Consider the following 25,679-nt stretch of genomic DNA (forward strand, 5'->3'; position numbering starts at 1 on the left):
CCAGCACTTTGCAAAAAGCTTAATATACTGGTAAAAGGTGTAGAGAATTAGCATGTTGGATTTTCCAAAATAGAAAAAGAAAAAAAACTCTAAAGTTTATCATCTAGTGTCTTAACACTTCTGTCTGGTTGGTATTTTTACCAAGAAATCTCAATTCTTATTATTATTATTATTATTATTATTATTAACAAAAAATGTTTTTCAAGTTCCACACAGATTTTTATACTGTGTTATCAATTTTCTGCAATTGTGTAAAAAAAATTTCAATCTTACTGTTGTTTTTTATTGTTGTTTTTTTTATGTGTCATTTTTCTTACATGTATGCTGTCTGCCATGAAGTGTACTCCTGTTTTTAATATAAACTGTTATTGAACAATTAAGGCTCATTTCCAATGAGTTGACTGGAATTTTAAGCGTTTCCGTTATAAAATGGTACCAAATCGCACTATTTTTGTGCCCTCGTTGGTTGTAGGAAAATTGAACCGACTGGTTAGGGCGGAGCTACTGTTGAAAGACATTAATTGGCTTAAGGTCATGACAAAAGAAAGTGCTAAGAAAGCAGCTGTATTCCTCTTCGCTATGAGTAAATGTAACTCAACCTTTGGATTATTTTAGCTGAACTTTGAGTTGAAAGCCTAACCCATTTCTTGGATTAGAAAATGATCAGCCAACCCTGTTGGGTTAAAACTGCCCAGTGCGTGGTCAGTCTATATTTGACCCGACAAAAGGGCTACAGAATGACTAAATTTTGAGTATTTTTATCCCAGCATTTATGTAGCCATGAGAAGGCCCAAGTCTGGCTCTCCCTGTGCCGGTCCCCAGCCTGGATAAAATACAGGGTTGCGTCAGGAAGGGCATCCGGCATGAAACTCTCTGCCAAACCACTTGTGCGAATCAGCTGAAGCTGAAATGACCTCTAAAGGGATAAACTGAAAGGTGAAACTAAACCTGGAATTTAAAAAAAATAAAAGAATCAAACTGTTTCAATAACATATTTTACACAAATGGACTCTGTGGTTAGTACCACTGGGCAAATTTCGAGATTCTGTCTTCTGGCAAAAATAGGAATTCTGCCCCAAATCATCAACAAAAAAATCAACTGAAATATTGAAACGAAGGGATTTTTTTTAAATCCTGCCTAAAAGTTTAGACATGATCCATGCTAACAAAAAAAAATAAAAATGTAGCCCTTTTTTGAATTAATAAAGAGAAGTGGAACACAAAGTATTTCCCTGCAGGCTTTTTTAAAATTGCTGAGTCCGAGTTTTGCTTTCCAGTTTTAGTCAACAAAGAATTTTAGGGCAGTAATAACTTATCTGAGATCCGTATGATCATGCCGCTTAAGTACATAATCTCCAAAGGAAGCCAGTAGAGAAATTGAGGTTGGATGTGTCCCACATCCAATGTGTTTGTATGTCAGAGGGTTGCTTAGATACTCGTTTCATAGCGAGCGCTGACGTGACGGCGACTGAAAGAACTAATTGTGCTTCAGAGCAAAGTAAATAATGCACCTCAGTGCGGGTAAATATAATGATCACAGCAGCAGTTTGCTTTCAAGCTTGCTGCTGACAAACTCCAGCGATAAGTAGAGGGGAAAAAGGCAAAGCGGCTGTCGGTTTGATTTATTTACCTTCGCGGAACAAGAGTTACAGCGGATTTTAAAAATAAAAGTCTCATTTGAGCGTAAAAGAGCAACAGTTAGCCGTGAAAAAAAATCTGTAATATTTCAGTTTTTGCTTTCGTCACATAATTAATGTTAGTTAAAAAAACAAAACACTTACGGACAGAGAGAGAAATAATAACAAAGCATTTAAAGCAAATCTAATACACACCGCACAATTGAATGAAATTTCGATTAAAGGGAATTTCCAAAGAGAGTTGTAATTAGTTCCTGTTCAAGTCCTCGTCATGTATGTATACTGTGTAGTACAATCTATCAGACTATGTAGCGCCATATGGTCGCCATGGCCTTTGGGCTTTGTGGGAATTACTTCATGGAAAGAGTCCATGACAAGCAGGAGATGCTGTGTTTTGTTTTAAAAAGCAGAGAGAGTCTCTGAGTAAGAGAAAAAGGAGCCTTTTGAGCAGAGACGGAGGCTCTTCACAAAACTGAGGTTAAACCTGTCGGGAAGAAAATGAATTTTCCCAAAAGTCCTTAGATCTGAGCAAGATGCTAAAGTCTGGATGGTAGCCAAGTGAAACAAGTGACATGAAGCATCTGACTACTGTATCCTAGTAACACAATGAAAAAGAAAAAAAAAACAATGTAGGAATACAAATCGTTCCCAGACTGGGTAACATTTTCCTGCAAAACAAGAGAAATGATCGCAATGAAGGGTGTTGTACACAACAGCTGTGACTTGTTCTGCGCCAGATCGTCAACTTCTTAAACAAAAAGACAAGCGAAAAGTCTTTTTTATGGTTGAAATAAAAAATAAAAAAGTCTGCAGATCCCAATACTGAATACAGGGTTTGGTTTCATTATCCTCAAGGTAGAACAAAATGTAAAAAGGAATGTGCGGGTCATGTGAATGCTGAGACTTTGTATGGGTTTTCCACCACATGGTCATAGTTGTTTTTAAGTTTTCATAAAACAATAAAACCATCTTTATTAAGGTATTTCACCAAAAAAAAAAAGAAGAAAGCAATATTTCTTTAAAAAAAAAGCAACCTTTGTTAAAATGATTTAATCGTACAATTTAGCAGACATACGTATGAGTTGCTGGGAAAACAGGTAAGAATAGTGAATGACTAAAACTAAACAAACAAGCTCAATTGGAAATACAAAGTTTTGTATTAAATGTATTAACTATAATTTTAGTATACATTATCTTAAAGTCATATTCTTAGTTGATCTTTTTTGGGTTTGGATTTCTTCTTTCTTTCAGAGGATGCTGCGTCATCTTCAGAGGAAGCAGTAAACCATTCCGCAATATTCATGTTCTCAGCCATCACTCGTGATTCTTGTAAGTGCGTCTGCTAGGGGTGCAACAAATCATGGCTAGTCAGTGATCTGTACGGATCACTAGACTTGATGCGGCACACACCTGAGCCTTGTGTCAAATATTTCTCCTTAAAAGATGTAAAAACAAATTGTATTTGAGTATTTCTTTATTCCAATTGTTTTAAATTTCAATGCGTCCACTTGCAGACAAATGGATTCACGTACTTCTTTGTTTTCTTCAAAAATGTACGGCTGGGAAGCTCCAATATTGCTCGCCATTTTTGTTGCCCTGCTAATGCTATGTTGGGGTTGTAAGTTGGCGAGAGAAAGTGTCAACAAAGGGATGACGGGAAATGGGGGAGGAGTTACACCATATAAATGGTCCTGGCCACTACTGCAGCTGCTCTGCAGAAAACTATGTCCAAGAAAACAACACAGGTTCCTGATTTTTGCTAAAAACGGCATCAACATAATTATAGATCAAATGAGGATTGAAGTGCGACTTTAAATCAACAGACGCTGTCATGACTTTGAATTGCCACATTAACGTTGACGACCAAAGAAACTGATCATGCTGATAACAGAAGGCTGCTTCTTTAGAGATGAAATTTTGAACATGAAAGCTAAACAAAATCATAGAAAACAAATACCCTAATTGTACCGTCAAGGGTGGAAATGTTTGGTGTAACAATATTTTGTAACATATTGACCGTCTTAGGATGTTTGCTCTCACATGTGATGCTGCCATCTCAGACTATCCTGAACAAGGTTCAGGCTTAGAAACAAAAGGCCTTGCTAACAAAGCTTCCCATAGAGAATAGACTGCGGACTTGGTTGCTATTTACATACAGATGCACTTGCAGGAATTTGCATAATGTTTTCTGTAGCTGGATGCTCAGGGGAGCGGCAATGTAACATATTGGTGCCTAATGAACTCTAAAAAAAATTGATTTTCCACAGAGTAAATTAAGAAATGCATTATAGCTGTTAAAGCAATCTTGGGGGAAATCGGAGCCTTCCTCCACTAAACTACGCTTGATAAGTAATAAATTACATGTTACACTTATTTGCTTTAATTCATGCTAATTTTGCCCAATTAATGTATCACTGTAGTTCTGAGGGTAGCCACTAGAGATTTAATTATTTATTGAGTTTCCTGTGTTTGTGCTTGTGGGTCTGAGCTGTTTGTTGGCAAAGGTGTAAATGGCCATTCCTAGAATAATACGTGCAACAATACACGAACAAAGACTGTTAAACATTTTTCTCCAACACGAATGGATAGAAAAGCAGACCTTACAATTGGATTGATTTTGAAGTAGCTTTTTGGTTGATGTAGACGCTGAAAGATCATCATTAGAAAGCCTTGATCACAGTCTTTGTCTAGAGTGAGAAAGGAGCTTGCAAATATTGTTGATATCTTTATAGTGAGAGTACAAAAAAGATATTCAGTAAGACAAATATCTATATTTTGAATTTTATTTTGAAAACTGTTGAAGTCTGGTTTTTCTAAACCCGAAGTTTAGAATAGTTCAAACAACTTAACGATGCCATGACTTTTACTTAAAATAAAATTGTTGAAGTAGATTAGTGTTGCATATCAGCACGAAGCCGAATTTCTCCGCATCAGAATCCATTTTAATTGCATTAACTGTGTAAACGGACAGAGAGCTGTTCTTTAGGTGTCACAGGTAACATCCATGGTTTGAAGAATTAAGTAGAGAAACCTTGAATGGATTCAGGCAGGTGGGCTTTGAGGACTGGAGTTCAGAAACAATACTCTTGCAGTGTTTTGTCCTTGGGATGGACATGTTTTTATCCTTCTGAATTTCTCAGGAACAGTTGAGGCATAAGAGAAGATCAGCGATGGAGATTGACCATTTTATATGGGGGGTAGAGGGGTGAGAAGACCTTTGGAAGGGTGGCAAATGAGAACAGCAAAGTGGAAGACCATTACAAATGAAAGGATGAAAAACATACAGATTTCAGTCTTATTATTGATAATAATTTGAGGGGCTCCAAAATACTGCTTTTGTTTTTCTTTATAATGGTTAAAGAAGCTTTTACTGGTTACTTCTTAATAATCATTGTCAATAACTATTCCAATATTGACCAGAAAATGGTGGGGGCAATTGGGCAGCAAAGCTTTTAGCCCCTCTGGAGCTCTGCCCCGGGGAAGTACATGTTTTTTCTGTCACTTCTCCACTTTTTTGGGATTAGTGCTTTTCACCAAATTCCAGGAATGGAAAACAATCGTCCCTGGCATTTTCAAGAGTAAAACTAATGAATCTAGCCACTGCATTCTGATTTTTAACTGATGTGTCATCAGTGCAACTCCAAAAAGGATGTAATTGCTCCATTTTCTCCTCCCTCCACGTACAGATTGACCACGATTTCATGATAGCCATAGTTTATGCTAGTTTTCTCTTGAAACTGGACATTGGTGTTTGTGCAGGAAGGAACAAGGCCCAAGGAAAGAACCAAGCTGACCCCAGAACACGTTTGTGGTTTGTTGGATATCTGCCTCATCTCAGACAAAACAAAGTGATTTGTGAGCATGTTTGATGTGGATGAATCACCAAACTAAATCTGGGGTTTGTCCGGACCCTCTGATAGTGGCCTGACAGTGAAGGACTGCAAGCTTTCACAGCTGCCACTCTCTGACTCACATGCATGAAAATACACTCACATGGAGAGGGCCTCCTTCCTCTTTTCCTCCCCCCCTTCTCTGAGAGTGAGTCATTGTTTTGCAAGCCTTTCACTCTCTCCTATCACTCTCCTCTGACGCCACTTTTCCATTGGATCACAGCCCCTGCATGTGGTGACATGACACCAGGCCCGGCCTTGCACTACCTCAAAGGACTACCTCAAAGGGTCCAATGTTTTGAGCCAACTGCTGTTCCATTGCTTTTCACAACTTACCAGTGCAAAGGAGACTTTGAAGGCAACCTGCAAGTCGAAATCAAATGATCAATCCAAATGTACGTTGCCATCCGATAAAATTTTGACCAGCCACTAAAGAGCCTCATGAGAAAGCAGGGTGGATTTCTGGGAAAAGAAATGCTAGATTTGCTGGCATTGGTGCAGAAATGGCTAAAACAAGTATTTCTTTCCCCATCAACTGGAAAATGATTCTAGAACAAATGCACAGACTTTGGTACTGTCTTGGAAGAGTCAGGTTGTAAATAAATGCTCCTGCATGAGGATTTGCCGACGCCGCTGGAAAACGTTGAACACGTCCTTTGTTTCAACAAGCTGCAGAGAGGATAAAGGAGGATCTTTTTTTTCTTTTTTTTTTCCAAGCCACAGAAGACAAAATGAATCAAGGTGCTTATATAGAAAATAAAACAGAGGAACTTTGTGGAACTTCGGGTCGCAGAAACAGCATGCAAACCTCCAAAATGGAAAAGGGGAAGAAAAAAACAAAAAAAACGTCTGAATGTTAATGAAACTGTGGCCTAGTTAGCTATCAGCCAGCTGTCAAAGAATTAAAAAGGAGTTAACTGTACTTAGTTTCTCTTCCCTTCAAGTAGTTCCCCTGCATTCATTTCTGACGCATCCGCTAAATATGCACCCCATCAGACCAATATTAAAAAGCTTAGATGGCAATGCTTTTTCAAGTAAATTAGAGAAAACAAAATCTTCAAGATTAGTCAATTAAGTGCCACATTAGCCTGAGACTTAATTAAAAGATAGCGGGGGTATGTAGTCTTTAAGGATATAGAGATGCAGCGGGAGTGTTTAAACAGCAGACTGAACAAATGGCGCTTATTAAAAACTTGCCTGTGAGTCACTTGACACTTCACACATCCTCTGCACCTTGGGCTACATAAACAGTGTTAGCTCCCTTGGTTCCTACAATGCAAATCTCCAGGATGAGGCAAAAACTCCTCGTGCAACGGTTCCCCCATCTGAGACGTCGACGTCGCTCTTCCAAAAATCGTCGGCTTAACCACCGCGGGCGAGCGTTTGCTAAGCATATCACACTTCAGGCCAAAGAGATTCAAACTTCAAAAATTGCGGTTTAGGACGCGTTTTGTTCCAGAAGCTTTTGAACAAGTTTGGCTCCTGAGGTAATTTTTTTTTTTTTTTTTCCCTCCACCACAAATACTTCTTTCCAGATAACATGTGCATGCGTTATGTCAATTTCTCTGAGACGCATCCTTAATTAGACCTTTTGTTCTTCCGGAAAAGAAAGAAAGAGAAAAAAAAAACCCTGCAAGATGAGGAAAAGGCAGTTATTGTGTCAGAGGTACACTAAAACATCACAGTTCACTGCTCCTGTTGCCATTTCAGCGTCACTTTTTACCCAGAACAATGCGACAGCTGACAGCTCGCACCCAAGAATTATCACGCTAAACTGAATTATTTCTGCCACGTGTTAATTTATTAACAACCTGTGCACGCTCTAATGTAGCCTGCATTTGCATATACATTTTTAAACTAGCAAGCCCGACTGACTGCAGCATTCTTTCGAGGTAGTGGTGGCGGTGGCAGGATTAGGAATATTTCAAGCTGTCTTTTGTTGCTGCGTGTTTAAGTTTTGAAGAAGGGGGCAGAAAATAAAGGAATAAAGGCATACAGATCTCACGTCTGCAGGGCACAAATTCTTTAAGGGCAGATATCTGCACTTCATCACCTTGCAACATATGAGATGTGGCATCTTAGAAGTGTAGCCGCCTCCTCCTCCTCCTCCTCCTCCTCTTCTTCCTCACCGCCGCTGCTCCTGTGCCTGGCTCACGCTCCCTCTGCCTCAGAGCAGCAACTTTAACTTCGATTTCTACTTTCAGATTGCTTTCAAAAGCTGTAAGTTGGCTTTCTTTTCCGGTGACTCTCCGGAACCGTTCTGGTGAAGCACACATACAGTATTTATTACTGATGGACTCTTGGGTTCAAACACTAGAAGGAATATGTAACTCATAAACATTCCCAGACTGGCATAGCAGATGTGCAAGAAAGGCTTTTTTTCTATAAACCAGAGCTGCAGAGAATGTTTAGGCTCTCAAAGTTATAATATGCGTATGCCAGCAGAGGAAATGTGCTCAAAGCAGCATTTATTCATCTCTAAAATCTTGCTATTTTTAGAAGTATGTTAAAATACATTTTCTTTAAATAAAATGAGCAGAAAACCTAAGTTTTGTTTTATGTTTTCATAGTTTTCACCACAAAAAATACAAATTGCAGCTGCTTTAATAACTACAATAAGGTAAACTGATCCACCTCTTTTATTTTTCACTATAAAACTTCACGCAGTTGGTCTGAACCTCTGTTTAAAAAAGCTCCAGAAGTACGCACCTCTCTCTACTTTCTGATACTTACAGCATGCCATACAAAGGAATGAAGCAGAAGTTTAGTCTCAAAAGTTGCTTTAGCGTTTCTGTAAAAGTAGAGTTTAATGAAACTATGAAACAGTTTGAATTTATAAAAATATTTTAAAGGGTCTTTACACCTAGGAAACAATGGGTGATATTAAGATAGAAAAAGATAGATACTGCGGTGAAACTAGGGTAGAGACAACCTGAACCAAAGCATCACGATGGAACTCGACAGTGGCCTAGTTGGCCAGCAAGATTTTGAGTCTAAATGTAAAGGTACATACACACCGGCCGTATCAACTCGCATGTAACCCTTGTGCTATCTTAGATGACCCCACCCTTCCATTGAGGTGTTCTCCCTACCATGACAAAGGTGGATAAAGGTGGAAAGATTTCATGTAATCCATGGACACCAGTGAAGATCAAAAATCATTGAAGAAAAAAGGTTCAGCAGACTGTCTAGTGGGTCTAGATGACCCAACTCCCAATGGTAAAGTGCCTAGGATAGCACAAGGGTTAAACGGCCACTTCCAATAAAAATTTGATGTAAATGCACATAAACAATCGTTTCAGGAAGAAATCTAGTGTCTACTTGTCGCTACGCAAGTTTTTAAGTCCAGTCTCAGGCTCTAACTTTAAAACGAGCGTTCAATGATCGCGCGCTGGAAGTTAAACCAGTTGAACTATTGACTGCTAAAACCAGCCAACGTGTGGGTAGCATCTTTTTCAAAACACGGAAGTGCCAACCGGTTGAAAAGTGATCATGAAGGAAAAATTGCGCTTTTCCTGCCAGACCAGAATTCTATGACACTGAGTTTTTCCGATATCGAAATAGGGCCGTGAAAGAGTAACCTGTAGAAAGATTTGCGGGATTTGCCCTGTTTTCAAATTTCCCACAAAGCCTCTACCAATTGCAGCCGGCAGACAAGCGCTAATAAAGAGTAGGCAACTGAAAGAAGAAGAAGAAGAACCTTCCTATCTGCTTGTCCGGTGCGTGAAAACCACCGGCTTAATGTTCAATCATGAAACTGCGTATCGGGCATTCTTGAACGCGCAACACATGCCTGGTGTGAATGTCGTTTTTCTGCCAGAAACAACAAAACGTGATATGACCATTACAGCCTTCTGGCTTGAACCTTACAGAGGGGGATTTGGATGATCTGGAGAGAAGACTGACGTCAAACCAACCAATAAAGGATGTTTCGCTTTCAGTTGTGAGTTCAACTTTTGAACAGATCCCCTACATCAACATGAATGATTTGTATGATTGTAAAAAGTGACATTGATTGCTTAAGTTGTGCAAACCTTGAATTTCTTTCACCCAACTGCTTCATTCAAAACATGGGGGAGTGGACTGAACGGGCTGAAATGACTTTTGTTGGGTAATCCAAATCACCTAAACCAAAACAGTTTCTTTTAAAAAGCTTATGTAAAGACTACACAAGAGCCTATGCACCTTTGCACAATAGCATATGTTTGCTTGTATGCACATGGGTATGTGGAATGTGGAATTGATCTGTATCCATACTGCATACATGTCAATATGCATGTATGTGAAGGATTCTCCAGCCAACAAGTATGTTTGTAATGTGTGTGGATGAGAGTGTCTGAGGACAGGCCTTTGATAAACATCTACATATGACAGTAACATTGATAAAACTTGTTTTAGTCATTGCTACCCTTCTTAAGCATTTTCTTTAATCATCTTCCAACTTCTTGACACCCTTTTTCCTTTCTTGTACCCTTGTCCTCCAACTCTAGTATCTCACTCTCCCTCTCTTTTTCCATCCAGTCCCAAAAGAGATGGCACTCAAATATGACAAAAAGTAAAGCTTAGAATCACATACAAAAGGGATTTATACAAATAAACATATCGTGTGTCAAAAGCTACATAAGCCCCTGTTGTAACGGTAACATTTGTCCAACCAGGTCATCCGCTTATAATTGCTGCACAGGACAAGTCAAAACAGCTTGTACTGACAGACCTAACCAGAGTATAGAGCTGACCAGTTCATTTCTCAAATGTAGCTTACTTATTTTGCTTTCTTTTTTTTTTAACCTGTCCTGTCCAACGGCTGAGCAGACAAGTATGCGCAATAGGGAGTTCTGGATCTTCTAACACACTAGGTGTGTACTTGTAGAAATCCCTTTTGTAATTTAGGCTAAACCTTATTTAAATTGATCACATTTTTGCAATATTACGATCATGGGTCGACCGCTGCACCACGGCCGCCAAAAGAGGGAGAGTGCCCGGCCGTCCCTACACCAACACCCCTGCCGAAGCGGTAGAGGTAGTCAGCCCCCCCCCCCCTCGGCACCAGCATGGAATTCTGTGTGATAAGAGGGAATTCGCCCACTGGGCAGTACAGCCAGGCACCCAGACCAGGGCTAGCAGAATCACCCCACAGCCCCCCAATGCCAAAGAGCAGGAAGGCATAGGAGCTAGCTCATTTTTCGCCCACAGTTGCCGAAGAATGTTTCAGTTGGGGTGGGCATCGGGTGCCACATTCCTGCTGCTTTTCCAACAAACAGCCTTTGCATCCTCATTAACAGAGAGGTAACAATGCAGCAATTCCTATTCATGTTTCCTTGTTTGTTTGTTTTCTGCTTTGATACCGATTACACAACAGCTGACAACTACCCCCCCCTGAGCTTTCTCCAAAAAGCTTTGTTAAAAAACACACACACACACACAAAACAGCTGTCGCTTGCGTTTGGCATAAAAGCGAGGCTGACACCCTCAACACTTGGTAATTTACAGCTTTAGAAGTTCTATTGTGCCTAAAAATCCCAGGAGATGCTACAAGTACACACCTGGAGGAAAAAAAAAGCTTTTACTTTTTAATCTATGCCACACATCATCATCACAACAACCGCCGCTGCTGCTGAACGGCTGGTAAACAAAGATGCAACAGGAGATGTAGTTATTTGTTACTTGTGACAGCTAAATAAACACATTAAAGCAAAACATCTGGGGTTTACTGCATGCTTGCGTTGTTTGTTGCTTTATTTTAGTTGCTGTATAAAAAAAGTGAATAGTGAATTCACATAAGAGATCCTCGAAAAAGGAAAAAAATAAAAAACCATCAAGACATCAAGACTCAATTGAATTATTTCCATCTCCTGTTTTGACATTTAAGAAGATCGACCTGTCAGTCATGTGTGTTTCAGGTGAGGGTGGCTGTAGACCAAAGGTAGAGCACTTGACCTCTGATCAAAGGATCACAGGTTCAGTTCTCACCTTGTCCAACCATGGATTGAAGAGTCCTTGGGAAAGACATTGAACCCCACACATTGCTCGTGGTGGTTACACGTTGGCGCCAATGTAAGCCAGCAGAGCCATCAGTAGCTGCGGTTCCATGTGCAAAATTTCTTTAATCGGATCAAAGACTGAATTGAACTGTGTACATGGGGCCCCGATTATAACAAACGTTTACATACGCCACACTTTCGGTTGGAATAAATCACTTTGACATGCGCAGAACTATATGCAATACCAGAAAGTGCTGGAAAAGAAGAAATAGCGAGTTCCATTGTAAACAAGCAAAGCTGCAGCATAGAACAAGATGATTTTCTAAATGTGCTTGTATCATTGTTCTGATTATTGTTAGGTGCTTGTTCGCTCATAATTATTTTTAATCCGTGCTTTTTTCTTGGCGGAACAAAGCCGGAGAAGGGTTAGGGTTAGACTAATACGTGCCAACAACAACATTTACTCTTGGCAGAACGTAAATATGTTGCAATAACATCAGCCTTTATTTTGTCTGGACGTGACTGGAAGCATGGGTTCACATGATTGTTTACACGGTTTCTCAGGACTGCGCAAAGTGGCCCTTCTGCTTTAAAAAGCTGCCTCTGTTATCTCACAAACCGTCCCAGAGCCGCTCCTCTGCTCCGAGACACAGTTCTCCTGAGTCCAAAGCCTTCTCCAGAGCGCACACAGTCACAAAGCACCCTCCCCTGCCCGCAACGCAAAGCTACGAGTCCGGTCGCTCTGCTCAGAGACACGGTTTGCTCGCGCAGATCATCCAGCCAGACTCCTCTGGAACGCCACACCGTCTATGCATGACGTTAAACCAGCGCAGCGGTGACCCACGATCAGGATAAGTTGTTTTCGTGGACCGCGATCGGATCAACAATCGGCATTACCCACCTATCTCGATCGGAAAGAAATTTTGATCCGAATGAGTCTGGTCGGGGCAGAGTATTCCGAACGGCGTGTTTCCATGACGCGTTTTTAATCCGATCAGGCATACATTCCGATTACTTTTGACCATCTAAACGCACCTAGTGTGGTAAGGGGGGGGAATAGGACTGACTATAAAGCAATTTAGGCCATAAAACAAGAAAGAAAAGACACCAAACACGAAATGCACGTCAAATCTGCTGCTCTACTCTTGTTCGAAAACATGTTCATAAAATTGACGCTCCTTCCGCGTGTGGGAGGAGCTCCTGTTAAAGGTGTTTAGCCTCGTCGCTACATGGAACCATTTACTGTACATCTCATTACAATCCATAGAAAACCCAGATAATGTTCAGAGATCAGGTTTATTTATTTTGAAAACTGTACAAAAGCATCAGTAATCACATCTCCATGTCTGGATTTGTGAGATCATTCAAAGACTCCTCCATGTACAGTGAGGTTCACCGTCTACTGCAGGAGCTGAATGAGAGAGACGACTTGTTGTATCAGTGCTTCCGTCTCTCTGTGACACAGTTTGATGACTTGCTAGCCCGCATGAAGGCCCGTACACACCGGGACGAATATTCGCCAGCCGTTATTCGCCAGCGTTTTCCAACACGTTTTTTGTGTTCAAACCCAGGCGATTTTCGCTGACGATGAGCCGAGCGAACATGCAATTTCATTCCCTGACATTAAATGCCGCTTAATGTAAAACAGAAATACCCCCTGTACACAAGGTGGCGCTGCGCAACTTTACGCTTCTTAAAGTCGCTTTTCACTCAGAAGAAGAGAGCAAGTATTTACGCGCTTGTCAGAATCATACAAAAAAAACATGAATATTTCAAGCACCAGTAGCTCTAGCTCCAGTTCCAGCGATGAAAAAATTATTGTTCTGTTGAATGAAGAAAGACGCCGGAAAAGACGCCGATTTTGGGTACATCCCATAGTTACGAGAAGAGAAGAACATGGGGAGTTTTATCGACTGGTACAAGAGCTGAAAATGTATCATGAGCGTTTTCTGGGATATTTTAGAATGTCCGTCAGTGACTGCATCTTCTTCGTCTTATTTCTTTACGGCAGTGTTGACGGTACTTGGCGTATATCGTCTTCGCCGTGACGTATGTGTGCTCAGCAAGACAGTTTTGTGTTTGAGCACCCCCAAGTTGTGTTTTCCTGTAACTTCAGAAGCTCCAGACATGTGTGCAAAAGCGCCATTCTCATTGGTCGTATAGTTTTTGACGCAGCGCGTCAAACCAAAAAAACGAACCCGAGCCATTTTTTAAAAAGTGACGCTTTGACGCGTGCCGTTTTTCGCGTCGGTGTGCACACTCACATTGGTGCCCTTTGTTCAGTCACGAGGCGTTAAACGTCAGCAAATTTTGCACGCGCGAAATTCATCCCGGTGTGTACGGGCCTCTAGTCAGAGGACTAAGGGGTCAGAGGGGGGGAAAAAATTAAGAATCAAATTAGAGGACCTTTATGAAAAATATCAAAAGGTTTAAGAGATTCTCCTCCATGTTTGTTTTTTGTCCTGCTAATCAGGCCAACAGCAGATCACAGGCTAAAGCTAAGCCATTGATTGGTTCATGGGTGTCAAACTATTTTCACCGGGGGCCACATCAGCATAGTGGCCGTCTTCAAAGGGCCAGATAAAACTTAATGTAATGAAAAATAAATGTAACGTTAAATAACTCGTTATTTATTTATTATAACTTTTTAAAGTGACATGTACAGTTGCATAGAAACATATGTTTGCTTGTTTCTCTAGCATTAATCCTTTTACAATTGATTCTGACAGGTTAGGTTATATGGACAGTGTTTATATACATTATGACCTAATGTATAGTTGCCCAATCTGATATTTCAAGTCCAACTCCCCCTTGATATGTATAAATACACACCCATTTTAATTTTTTTTTTTTAAAAATCAAAAAGTTTTATGCTCTCGCTGGCCACAGAAAATGACATGGCGGGCCACATTCAGCCTGCGGGCCTTGAGTTTGACACATTAGAATTGGTTGATGCAAATTTCGACGCCAAAGTTAAGATACTTGAATTCTGGTCAATTTGAACTTACCCACGATGGTCAAAACGCACTGATGTGCCTGAAAAACACTGCTGCTGACGCCCAAGTTCGCTGCAGCAGCTCTGATTGTGTCTGTACATTGATTAAACATTGAAACCGGACCCCCCTGATCCCCGAATCCCGTTTGGTATGAAGGTAGCTTAAGTATACGCCATTTACAATTTTGACTGTTATGTCCCTACAGACAATTTTTAGAAAAAACTGCGCTTCATCTTTTTTTGTTCAAAACATGTAGTTTATATACACGCCCCCTTTATTCCCATAGATTATAGAGTTTATGAAAACGAAACCATTTTATGTAATGTATAATAGCTGTCTTTGTACTGAACTTTTTTTTTTTAATAGTTGCTTTAAAGACCGGAGGGCACCTGCTATCCAACCTGACAGATGACTGGAGGATAGTGAAGTCCCAATTTACCCAAGTGATGTTCAAAACAAACAATCAGTGGCGCTGCTAGGGAGCAATGCGCCCACCGCCCAAGATGACATGCAGCAAAGGTGACATCTAATTTATTGCTTACGGAGGACGTACCAGAAAACAAACTGCCATTCCTGCTCTGCATGTCCCTCCTCATTTCCCTCCTTCATGGTCTGTTGCCTCAAAGAAGAGAAGAAAAATAGATCAAGTTGAAGTTTGAGCATATTTACAGGTGCAGGACTCGAAAACCACGAATACTGAAGCCTCATGTAAGTCAAAATGTAAAAAAAGCCTGTGCGCTTTAGTTGCCTTCAGGAAGACTTTATGAAGAAAGTGAATGTTCTCTTTGAAACAATTGATCTTGGCGTCTTTTTTTCCACCTGTCAATCCTGCCTGACTTGTCACAGGCAGATGCTGAAGACGTCTTCTTACCGGGGCAAAAGACTTTGAACTCTACCGTGCTCGGTTCAGGGCTTTCTTTTTTTTATTTTTATTTTTAAAGCTCCAGTCTTGTCATTTCACTTAGTGCCACATGTTATCTTTGCACCACTGCGGTGATGCCTTCAGGTAATGGGGGGGAGATTAAAAGCAGACAGAGGCTGGTGTGCGGTACGACAGCTTTGGCAAAAGGAGATCTTTAAATATTTAAGGTGTGAGCATGATCACACGTTGCATTTCTAGAAAGAAAAGGGAACAAAGAATATGAAATTTTCCCTTAGAAATCATTTACATTACATTGCCGAAGCCATATTGTCAGACTAATGTCATTTGGAACTGTTGAGTTAGAGTTGCTGCCTTTACAAAAGAGAAAAGACAAACAAAAAGCATCTGACATGCAGCCTTTTAGTGACAGATAAACAGGAAAATGTATCATTGGGCTTTTGTGGAACAGGATCAGTTTGTGCTGGAGAAAACTAGTAAGCAAATAATGCGTGGTGTAAGAAGGTGCAGGCCCCGTGTCAAAACCAGTTAAGTTCCCAGGTTATGACTTATGTGAGAGGGCTAATGGGGTCACTACCTGAAGAGATTAATTGAAAGTGACATTATTTGAGGTCTTTTTCCTTCTTGCACAGTCCTCTGAAGGTTCTTCTCATCTTATTTTAATGTCATGCCACAGATCTGTCTTATTTTTTTCCAAACTGGCATTGGAGGAAAAGAATTCTGATCCTTTGCTGAGAAAGAAAAATAAAATGGTGTAATTCTAACAGTGATTTGTGTTTGTGACACATAACAAATTGAACTTCTTCTAATAACTTTGCGTTGTTGTCACGGCTCGTCACGTTGATGTTTCTCATTATTAGCCCCCAGGTTCGCAAACATCTCGGGACGAGTTTTGTCCCACTTCTTTCGGGCAGATCTTCATGTCATTAAAGTTCTGGTACATGGTCATGTCACTTTGTTTTGTTTTAGGAATCCACTCATAAAAACACCCCTAAGCATAATACCCCCGCCTCCGTGCTGAAAAAACAAAATGTTGCATTTTCAACTCCTGAGGAAGCGGACTACGGCAGACTTGTTACGGCGTTTCCTTTTGCGAATAACCGCCCAACCTATAGACATATACATGATCAATTAGGCCAGGGGTGCCCAGTGAGTCAATTGCCTGGTCAAACACGAAGGAAGTGTGGGTAGACTGCAGGCTATAAAAAAGTAAAACTTAATTAAAAATAATAATAGTCAATAGTCAGTCAGCTACTTCATGGATATGCAGAATAGCCAATCAAACGAGCTCTGATGCGTATTCCAACAAAAATGAGCGCCATGCCCCTCTAGTAGATTTGCCTTCCTCCTCATCTACAGAAAGGTGAGCATTCAGCGACAGACTCCGTACTGGATCTAGCTGCTAACGCGCGTTATTTTCATAGGTCACTCAAAGGGAGACCTCGAACAGAACGCACAAAGTTCATCTTGTGCTGTTGACATAACTACGAATACACGGGTCCAATTCAAGAACCTGTTTAAGGAAAAATGACAGAGAAACCTATTATGATGTAACCTCAAGGCCGTGTCACACATTATTTTTATTGTGTTTGAGCAGATTTCTGTGTGTGGGAACCCCCTGATATAGGCTGGCTGTCCAGCATGTTTCTCCTGACATCATTTGGCAGCCTTTGATGGTGGCGAGTGAAGAATCTGTTGGATTAAAATTGTTATGTTTAAGAGCACCGCCTCCAAAGAATTCTCTTTTAATTACAGAACCCTAGGATTCTGAAGCTTTCTGGATGAATAGGAAATCAATTCTTTCATCTACCATTTACATACTTACATTACATTTACATTAAGAAGGCAAATCACTTTGTCTTCTATTTTAATGCATTATTTCTATAATTTTGGTGTTATCTAGTCTACTTAAATAAACATACCATTCAATAAAAGATAAGAGAGGACCAGACAACACACAATCATGATGAAAATTAAAATAAATTCAAAGTGGATTCGGAAAAAAAACAAGTCCAACTATATTTCATGTGCTTGAAAATTTAGCGAGTCTTTATTAACTGCTCTGCTAAATAGTTTAAAGTTCATTATCACACAAATCACATGGCAACAATGAATGTAATTTTTCTTATTTCGCTCTGCGTGCAATTACACACGGATGCTTAGAGTTATTGCATGATTACCTTTAATGACTCACAACACAATATTATAAAAAGTATGAAAATGAAGAAGCACAATTATAGCAGCCGGCTAATGATGGCTATTAGCCATCCTATGGATTGACAAGAGGATTAAGAGATGAAAAAAAGAAAAGAACAGCCATATTTTCTTGACAAAAACAGATGGTTTTCAATTACAAGCACACCTCTTATTCTGTTTAATTAGTCATATTATTCCAAATCATAAGCGGTACACAAGTCTTAGATCTTCCTCTGATATGAAAATGAGGCAAAACACCATCAAATCACATCTTTTTTTTTTTATTATTAATTTAAGCTTCAGTAAAAGCAGTATTATTTTTTACTCATGGCTAAAGGCAGAAGACTTTCATTTTCTGAGTGAAAGAGTTTTTTCCAGCAAATTGAGCAGGAATACCAGACGGATGAACGCACGGTTACTCAGAGGAGGCCATAGCCTCGCTTTAATATGTCCAAAACTGTAAAATAAAATAAGAAATAGAAAAAGAAATGACCTCCAGATCAGAAATGTCTCCCCAGATGGCAAACAGAAACAATGGAGCAGTTCTAATTGTGAGATTACAATCCAGCACACGGTGAGCCATCAGAGGGGGATTGATTAGAGAAGTTGAAACGTAGAAGACTTTGTGAAAAGGTCATTGCACACTCCACCTGGAGTTTTCGAAAATCTCCTGCCTTCCAGTTCCCCTGGAAATAAGGAAGAAAGCGAAAAAGGGAAAAAGTACGACCCCCCTGGTGATTACAGACTATAAGGACAGTAATATTTTCCCCAGCGCATTAGTGAAATAAGATGGTAATTTCTCAGGGTCAGGGTGTATCCAGGCATAAAATGAAAGAAAATAGAGATAGAAACAGCGGCGGGAGAATTTCCGCTCCGCTTCTCTAGCAGAGGGGCTGGCGTGGGGGTTAATTGAGGGGTTAACGTGAGGGGACACTGGCTAAAAGTCAGACGACTGACCTAGAAAGCAGGAGGTCACTGCTACCTTATGACCTCAACAAACACTGTTGGCCGTGTAACCATGGTGATGCAGCTCTCACAATGCTGCCAGAAAAAGGGAGTGTAGAACATGTGATGCGACAAATTAAAGCCACCATTTGTCTATATGCGAACATAAACTCAATTGTGCTTGGCTAATGTTCCCACTCTTTAACCCTTTAGCACTATAGCTTCAGCTGACGTTCTTTAAGTTAACACAACTCTTTGACTAAACAATTATCGCACTACCAAAGGATTCTGAAGCTGAGGAAAAGCAGCTTTGCTCCGATAAGCAACACATTACAGAAGTAAACCAACTTACTCAAACATGGAGAAAAGCAGCTAAAGTAGTAAAGTGTTCCAAAGCAGTGCAGTTCTCGGTAATATTCTCTGGGTCTGAATCAGTCGTTTTAGGCTAGTTGCGTAAAACACTCTACCAATGTAAAGTGTTGCATATCGACGCAAACTGCTTTTCTACGCATCAGAATAATTTGGTTTACATGGACTGACTTTACTACTGCAGCCCTTGTGCTATCCAAGGCGCTTTAACATTGGGAGTTGGGTCATCTAGACCCACTAGACAGTGCTCTGAACCTTTTTTCTTCAATGATTTGTGATCTTCACTGGTGTCCATGGATTACATGAAATCTTTCCACCTTTATCCACCTTTGTCATGGTAGGGAGAACACGTCAATGTAAGGGTGGGGTCATCTGGACCCCACAAGGGATAAAGTGATGCATAGCAGTGAAAAGCTGCCATTTCTTCAGAATCCATTGGCATTACATTGATTGCGTCCACAGTCAAACGGTTACGGTAGGTCAAAGAGCCTGCGTCATTTCCTGTCCACCAGCAACAGATCCAACAGAAAAGGGATAACTGTGGAATAACAAAAAAGATTCCAAATAAAAATGACTGGAACGAGGTCGGCAGAGAAATGCGCAAACGAGACAGCCTCCGATAATTTCAATGAAAACGCGTCCTGGCTTCACTGTGGCACAGTGGTTAGTGCTCTTGCCTCCCAGCAAATGTTCAAGTTCAAGTGCCAGCTGGGGACTTGGTAGGTTCAAAGGTTGATTGGTTACCCTAAAATTGTCCCTAGGTGTGCATGTGAGTGTGCATGGGTGTGTGATTTGTGGCCTTGTGACAGACTGGCAGCCTGTTGAGGACGTCCCCTGCCTTCGCCAACGAGTGGCCGGGAAAAGGGGGGAAAAAAGGGTTTAGAAAATGAATGAATAAAGTCCAACGTTACAACAGAAATGAGAATACTTCCAGCCTAGTTTTAAACGCTCTAATATCAATGAGCTGAGCTAAGGATGAACTTTTATAAGCAGTACCTTATTTTATGTGATTTTGAACTCAAAGAGGTGGATGCTTCACAGTTTGACAGGTTCCAATCGGGAAAGTCCAGGCCTCACGGGCTTGTGTGTCAGTTTTCCAGATATCCCTTTTTCCATTTGTGGCTGATTACCTGAAATAGGGTTTGTCCAACCAATAGGAACATGGCAAAGCATGGAGTGTTGGAAGACAAAGGGAAAGTGGGCATTGGTGTCCATGCCTCTAAGAATGACTTACCTTGACTCGTACAATATCATTTTTGTTAGTGAATCCATCCTTTCCTCAGAAAGTCAGAGGGTCCATGACGTCACGAGATATACATTTCTTTTTAAATGGGACAAATACAAATTGACGGATCACATAATCTTCATAACTTCATATAAAGTCAGTAGTTTTGACAAAATAGAAAATGCTCTGCTAACAAAATATTTTTCAAAAATAATGAAATAACGCTTACTTTTGGTATAATTTTATTTAAAAAAACAAAAAACAAATTCTGTTTAATACCATGTGCAAATTGAATAACTCAAGGTAAGCAAAGATGCATCAAGACCAACAAAGAACAGATTTGATTGGAAATAGGACATAGTTCTTTTGCGTTAAATTCTTCACATTATTTGTAGTTTTTATAAGACACACCTTTGGCTGGAACTAACCGACGGTTTGAGTGAATCACAGACACAAAATGGAGTCCAACCTCCCATGAACGCTGCAATAAGATGAGCCGTCCATGACAGCACTTGTTCATTAAGGGCACTAGGATGGGACATATTTTGTCCCCATTACAAAAGCAGAGCTAATGAGGGGCCAGCATCAAGCTTAATCACTTAGACAACATCAAAGCGCTTATCCTGGACAAGAAAAAGACCAAAAACTGGTCTAGCGATGCGCAAAATTGGGGAAGATGAAAGAAGGACACTGCGTTTACCCTGTGTTCATTTGCCGTTTCTACGGCATTCCTCTTGTGCTGAAAGTCACTAGGGTTGATTCCCAAAAGCTGCTTGTTTGGTAACTCAGGTCACCACTTCTTAATTCCTTATTTTTACCCTGACTAATAGTAGTGCAGCTCAACAAGTCAATATAAGAAGTATGGATAGAAAATAATGATTAAAAAAAATAAATTGTACCAAATGCAGCTGACAAAGCCAATCAATCAATCTATTGATGGCAATAAAACAATATTCTTTTTATGCTGAGCATTATTCCAGTTGTGCTGCATTTCCAGTTAAACTATCAAAATACATACAAAAATCAAGGTTTAAAAACATTCCAGCACTTTGTGGATAAATGCTACTATAACAAGCTTCCATGAAACTTTAGTAAAGAAAATGTTCATGAAGCCTACAAATACTTTGGGTTTTTAGTGTCTGAAGGTAGCAGATCGTAGAGCTTAACCAGTTTTAACTGGTCAGCAGTGCAGTAGATGCAATGAGATAAGCCAGTAAAAATTGGACTTTTCTTAAAGAAAGACTTATGATCAATGCGTCAATCGGACTAAAAAGTGTATTTATGAAAAACGTTGGTCTAAAAAGATGAAATGAAAAGAAATATTTAGACACTGATTTTGAAAGTAACTAAAGACTTTCCGTAAAACTACAATACATTGGAGATGTAACTGTCCTGTTCAGAAATCTGGAAATACTACTAGCCTGCGCCGGGCTGGTTTTCACACAGAAGCCCAGTGTCAAAAATCTCGCTGCAAGCACACACGCCAACAATCGCTCATGCTCGCACGTGTCCGCTCCCGTTTCTCTGCTGAATCTCAAGTGACGACAGCAACAGCCCCTATTTTGGATTCGCGCTCCTTGGAAGCCTCTTTATGTCGGAAAGCAGATGCCGCAACACTCCATGCAGATTTCCAGGCAGTCGGAGGATTCGCAGCAGGCGTCCATGATGCCGCAGTCCATGTCGCAGGGGCTGTTGCAGTCGTCCCCGAGGTCGTCGTTGCAGCAGCAGCAGCAGCAGGCCTCCGACGTGCACGCGCCGCAGGAGGCCTGGGCCACCACTATGTTGCACAGGGTGAGGAACTCGCAGAACAGGCAGGCCAAGATGCAGTGAACGCAGCAGTCTGGGTCCAAGTCAAGCCAATCAGTGCCAAGTCGTGATGTGACAAAAACAAAAAAGAACACAAATGTGAAGCAGGCTGACAAAAGGGAAGGGTTTTTTTTTAATCCAAAACATTTACAGGCTTGATTTTTCACTCAAATGCGAAAGAAAAGCAGCAGCGAGTCAGCCATTGATTGATGAATGCTGCACGACGGAACAAAGGCATTTTATAGCTGAAGTGTTAAAAGTTAGAAGCTGTTTAAAGAAAATAATCAAAATCCAAGAAATGAATTTCTCTCCTGCCGTTTTGATTAGAAGTCTTAAATGCTTAATGCATTATCATGCGAGGCGTTGGGCTGATCAAACGAGGGTGAGTGGCAAAGTCTGAGAGTTTCAAACAGAAAAGGGGGGATTGGTGCCAACAATGCTCAACACCTGTGATTAGCATTGAACCCGCTCACAGTCTTTGTGCGTCTGCTGGAGAACAGAGAGAGTCCCCTCCCCCTGTGATTCATTAATGTGGCCATTAACATCTTGAATCGAGTTCCGAAGTGCTGAATAAGTGGCATGCTTTATTAAAACAGAACAATGTCGGTTAAGGCGCGCAGTAAAAGAACTACTACCGATTCTCTCAACAATGGTACACAGCTTTTTCAGTGACAAATAGAAATGTTGTTCACATGCAGAACTTAGAAATTGTTTTACCAAACAAGACGAGTCTGTTGCAAACCACTCACATCAATTTACCTTAAAATGAAGCTAGTAGTAAGCACTTTGTCACAAAAGGCCCTGGTTCAAATCCAAACAGAGATGGTTCTGTGTGGAGTTTCCCTCTACTGTCCAAATGCATGCTTTACCGGTTAATTGGTGACTCTTAAAGGGGCTATATCATGCAAAATCAACTTTTTGAGCTTTTAAATGTATGCATTATTTCTTCACCAAAAAACCCAAAGTGGTATTTTGATCCATTTGTGCATTTTTGAGTATTCCTGCTCTCTGAGCACCAGCCCCTCCCCACCCACGAAAACGAGTGGGTCCTCACATTGTGACGAATTAAGTGAAAACAGCCCCTTACAGGAAGTGTCTGCGCTGCCAGCACCGCCCCCAGGCTAAAACACACGCCCACTTTGTCCGCAGAGCTCGGGGTGATCGGCTAAAACGCCGTCCTTTTAAATGCACATCCATATTAGCAAAAGTTTGGACGTTGTTTGTTTTCGTCGGTGAAACGGCGACACACTGTCGAGGCCGGCTCCAAGTTGACATCATGAAATGGGCGGTACCCACACAGGGCAAAAGGCGGAGCCTCAAATATTGAGTTGTCTTTCTTCTGGGTGGGAAAATTAACTGTGAAAATAACTCGTTTGTTATAAATAGATCATTCTTTAATGTGCCAATGCAATTTATTATCATATATATGGATATAGTTTTCTCTGAAAGGCTTAAGAACAGCATGATATAACCCCAAATGGGACAGAATGGCTGGACGGAATTTGGATTTGTTTTGCCTTTTTAAGTCAATTATTTTTTTCACTTAGGAGAAACCAAACACAAATTCATGCGTCTTATTTAAACTAATTTAGTTTCTAAACCACAATAAAGTCGAACCAATAAACAAACAAACAAATATTTAATAAACTTTAATTTAGACGGGGAAAACAACCCATAAAACCACTATAAGCATGCCTCAGCTTTCATACCCAGTCAATAAACTTCATATCCTCTGGTTTGTGCGGGTGGCCCACACTTCTTCCAGCCGTCTCCTTTTTGATCAGAGGCTAAAGCAGCACCACTCCTTTGGAGTGTTAAAAAGGCATGATGTGGACGGATGCAGAAAAATAGCATTACAAACAGGTCACATTTGCATAACTTTCATCAACCCATCTTGAGCTGTCGGGAGAGGCTGTTACTGATTGGGTTAGAAGGAAAAGCAAAAGAAGGAGAGTGTGGAGGATGGACAGGGGAGGCGAGCTGAGGGCCCGCTGAATGCTCATGTTTGATTAATCAAAGTGGAGGGGAATCTGGGTTTTTTTCCTGCCTTAATTTTGCAGTGCTGAGGGCTGCAGAGCTGACCAGAAGCAGCAGCTCGCTGTGATACAAACAAGACCGAGGCGAGAACATGAAACGAGCAATCGTACGTGTCTGCATCTCTGAGGGTGCCTGAAGTTTGAGCGCATCTTATTATCCTCATCCGAGGCCGCAACACCGGTAGAGATGGAAGATGCATGAGAATGTGCCACTGTCGGGGCAACTTGTGGATTTGATTGAAACAGAAAAGGAAGAAAAACATCCTGTTTAGATCCGCATGCTCCAAAAACCCCAGTGAGAATAATGAACACGGCGCCGAGCTCAAAGCCTCAAAGTTCAGCCTAACAAACTCTGAAGGACCCGCAGGGTATAAGCCATGCCAGCGCGGAGAAAGTAGCAGGAGACGGAGAGTACGATGCAAACAAAGTACACAGACAAGAGGCAGTGGCCGCCCGGCCGGCTCTGCTATTCACTTAGATGTATAATTCAACACCGGCGATTAGTCTGGATCTTACGAAACTTAGTGAGAAGATGGAGAGGGAGGGTGGTACAATGCACACAAAACTGGACGCAAGACACATTTCTGCTAGACTGTTATGCTACGCTCACACCGGCCTTTGCAAGGCACGTTGAAAAAGGACATTAAATGAAAAGTAAATGTGTATTGCATTCAAAACTCTCTCGTTCATGTGTAGCTGTGCAAGTTTTTAAGCGCCATGTACAAAAACACACAGCCACTGAATGTGCGTTGAAAGCTAAACTAGTTGAACTTTGACCAATCAGGGACTTGGATTGGCGACGTTTGGGTAGTGTCCTTTTCAAAACATTGAAGTGCCAAGCGTTTGAAAATTGATCATGAAGGAGAAATTGATCATTGCAGTTTTTGTTCGGCCGGATAAACATGATGCCAACTCTTTCATATATCGGAATAGAGCTGTGACAGAAACAGATATGCGAGTATGGTACCGCCTCAACACTTTGTACCAAGCCTGCACTCTTGGTGGCAAACATGGTCTAGTATAGGGTAGGGACAGTTCAGTGTGAACACTGTATGCTAAACGAGCCGAATGCAAGTTCTTGAACCCGTATCACATGCCCAGCGTTTATGTAGCATTATACATAAACCTGATGAGCTAAAGACCAAAGATTCGCAGGGTTAGAAATGGTGACTAAAAATGGTAATGGAAAGCTGGAAAAGCAGAAATTAAAAAAAGGAGGCCAAGACGGCTCAAGTAGAAGTGAGGCCTTGTGGCGGACTGGACGGGGAACCAGAAAACATGTAGAGGTTCAGGACAGGAAAGCACATCTGCGGCGCAGGCAACAGCTCAGAGTTTAGAAAAAGAGGAGGGGAAAAAAAACAAAAAAATTGGAACCGATTACAGAGAATTCATGAATGCGAGGAGACAACCCACCACACTGCAGCTAATGACTCCTCAGAAGCTCTTATCACAAACAGGCTCCTGTGCCAGCAGCTTGCTGCCAAGAAACACAGAGCAGCAGATTCCCCAGAGCTAGCTTCTGCTAGCTTACGCTTTTTATTTCCTGTGTCTGGAGGGGGGGGGGGGGGGGGGGGGGGGGGCTGTTTAGGAGGCTAATTTCACAGGCAAACAGATTATGGTAATCCATGTAAACATTTAAACACAACAGCTTGGCTGTTTTCCGAGGGGAAATAAACAGTTGAGAGAGCGAACATATTGATTTGGAGAGCTCTCGCATC

The 25,679-nt window shown here is 41.0% G+C and overlaps 1 protein-coding gene across 8 annotated transcripts in view; it reads right to left on the reverse strand.

The window, feature by feature from the left end:
- Positions 1-7,590: 7,590 nt before the first annotated feature.
- mdfic (MyoD family inhibitor domain containing) overlaps positions 7,591-25,679 on the reverse strand; it is a 53,570-nt gene continuing 35,481 nt past the window's right edge. For 5 of the 8 annotated variants that reach the window (XM_020714194.2, XM_023952128.1, XM_023952125.1 and 2 more), the window contains one exon: positions 20,217-21,959. In XM_020714194.2, the coding sequence (XP_020569853.1) occupies positions 21,709-21,959 (251 nt within the window). In that variant the 3' untranslated portion in view covers positions 20,217-21,708. Of the gene's footprint in view, positions 7,788-16,936; positions 17,077-20,216; positions 21,960-23,736; positions 24,186-25,679 lie in introns of those variants that run through there. The other 3 variants (XM_023952127.1, XM_023952129.1, XM_023952126.1) reach the window with 3 other exon arrangements.

Source organism: Oryzias latipes, chromosome 23, assembly GCF_002234675.1.
Source record: "Oryzias latipes chromosome 23, ASM223467v1".
Lineage (NCBI taxonomy): Eukaryota > Metazoa > Chordata > Actinopteri > Beloniformes > Adrianichthyidae > Oryzias > Oryzias latipes.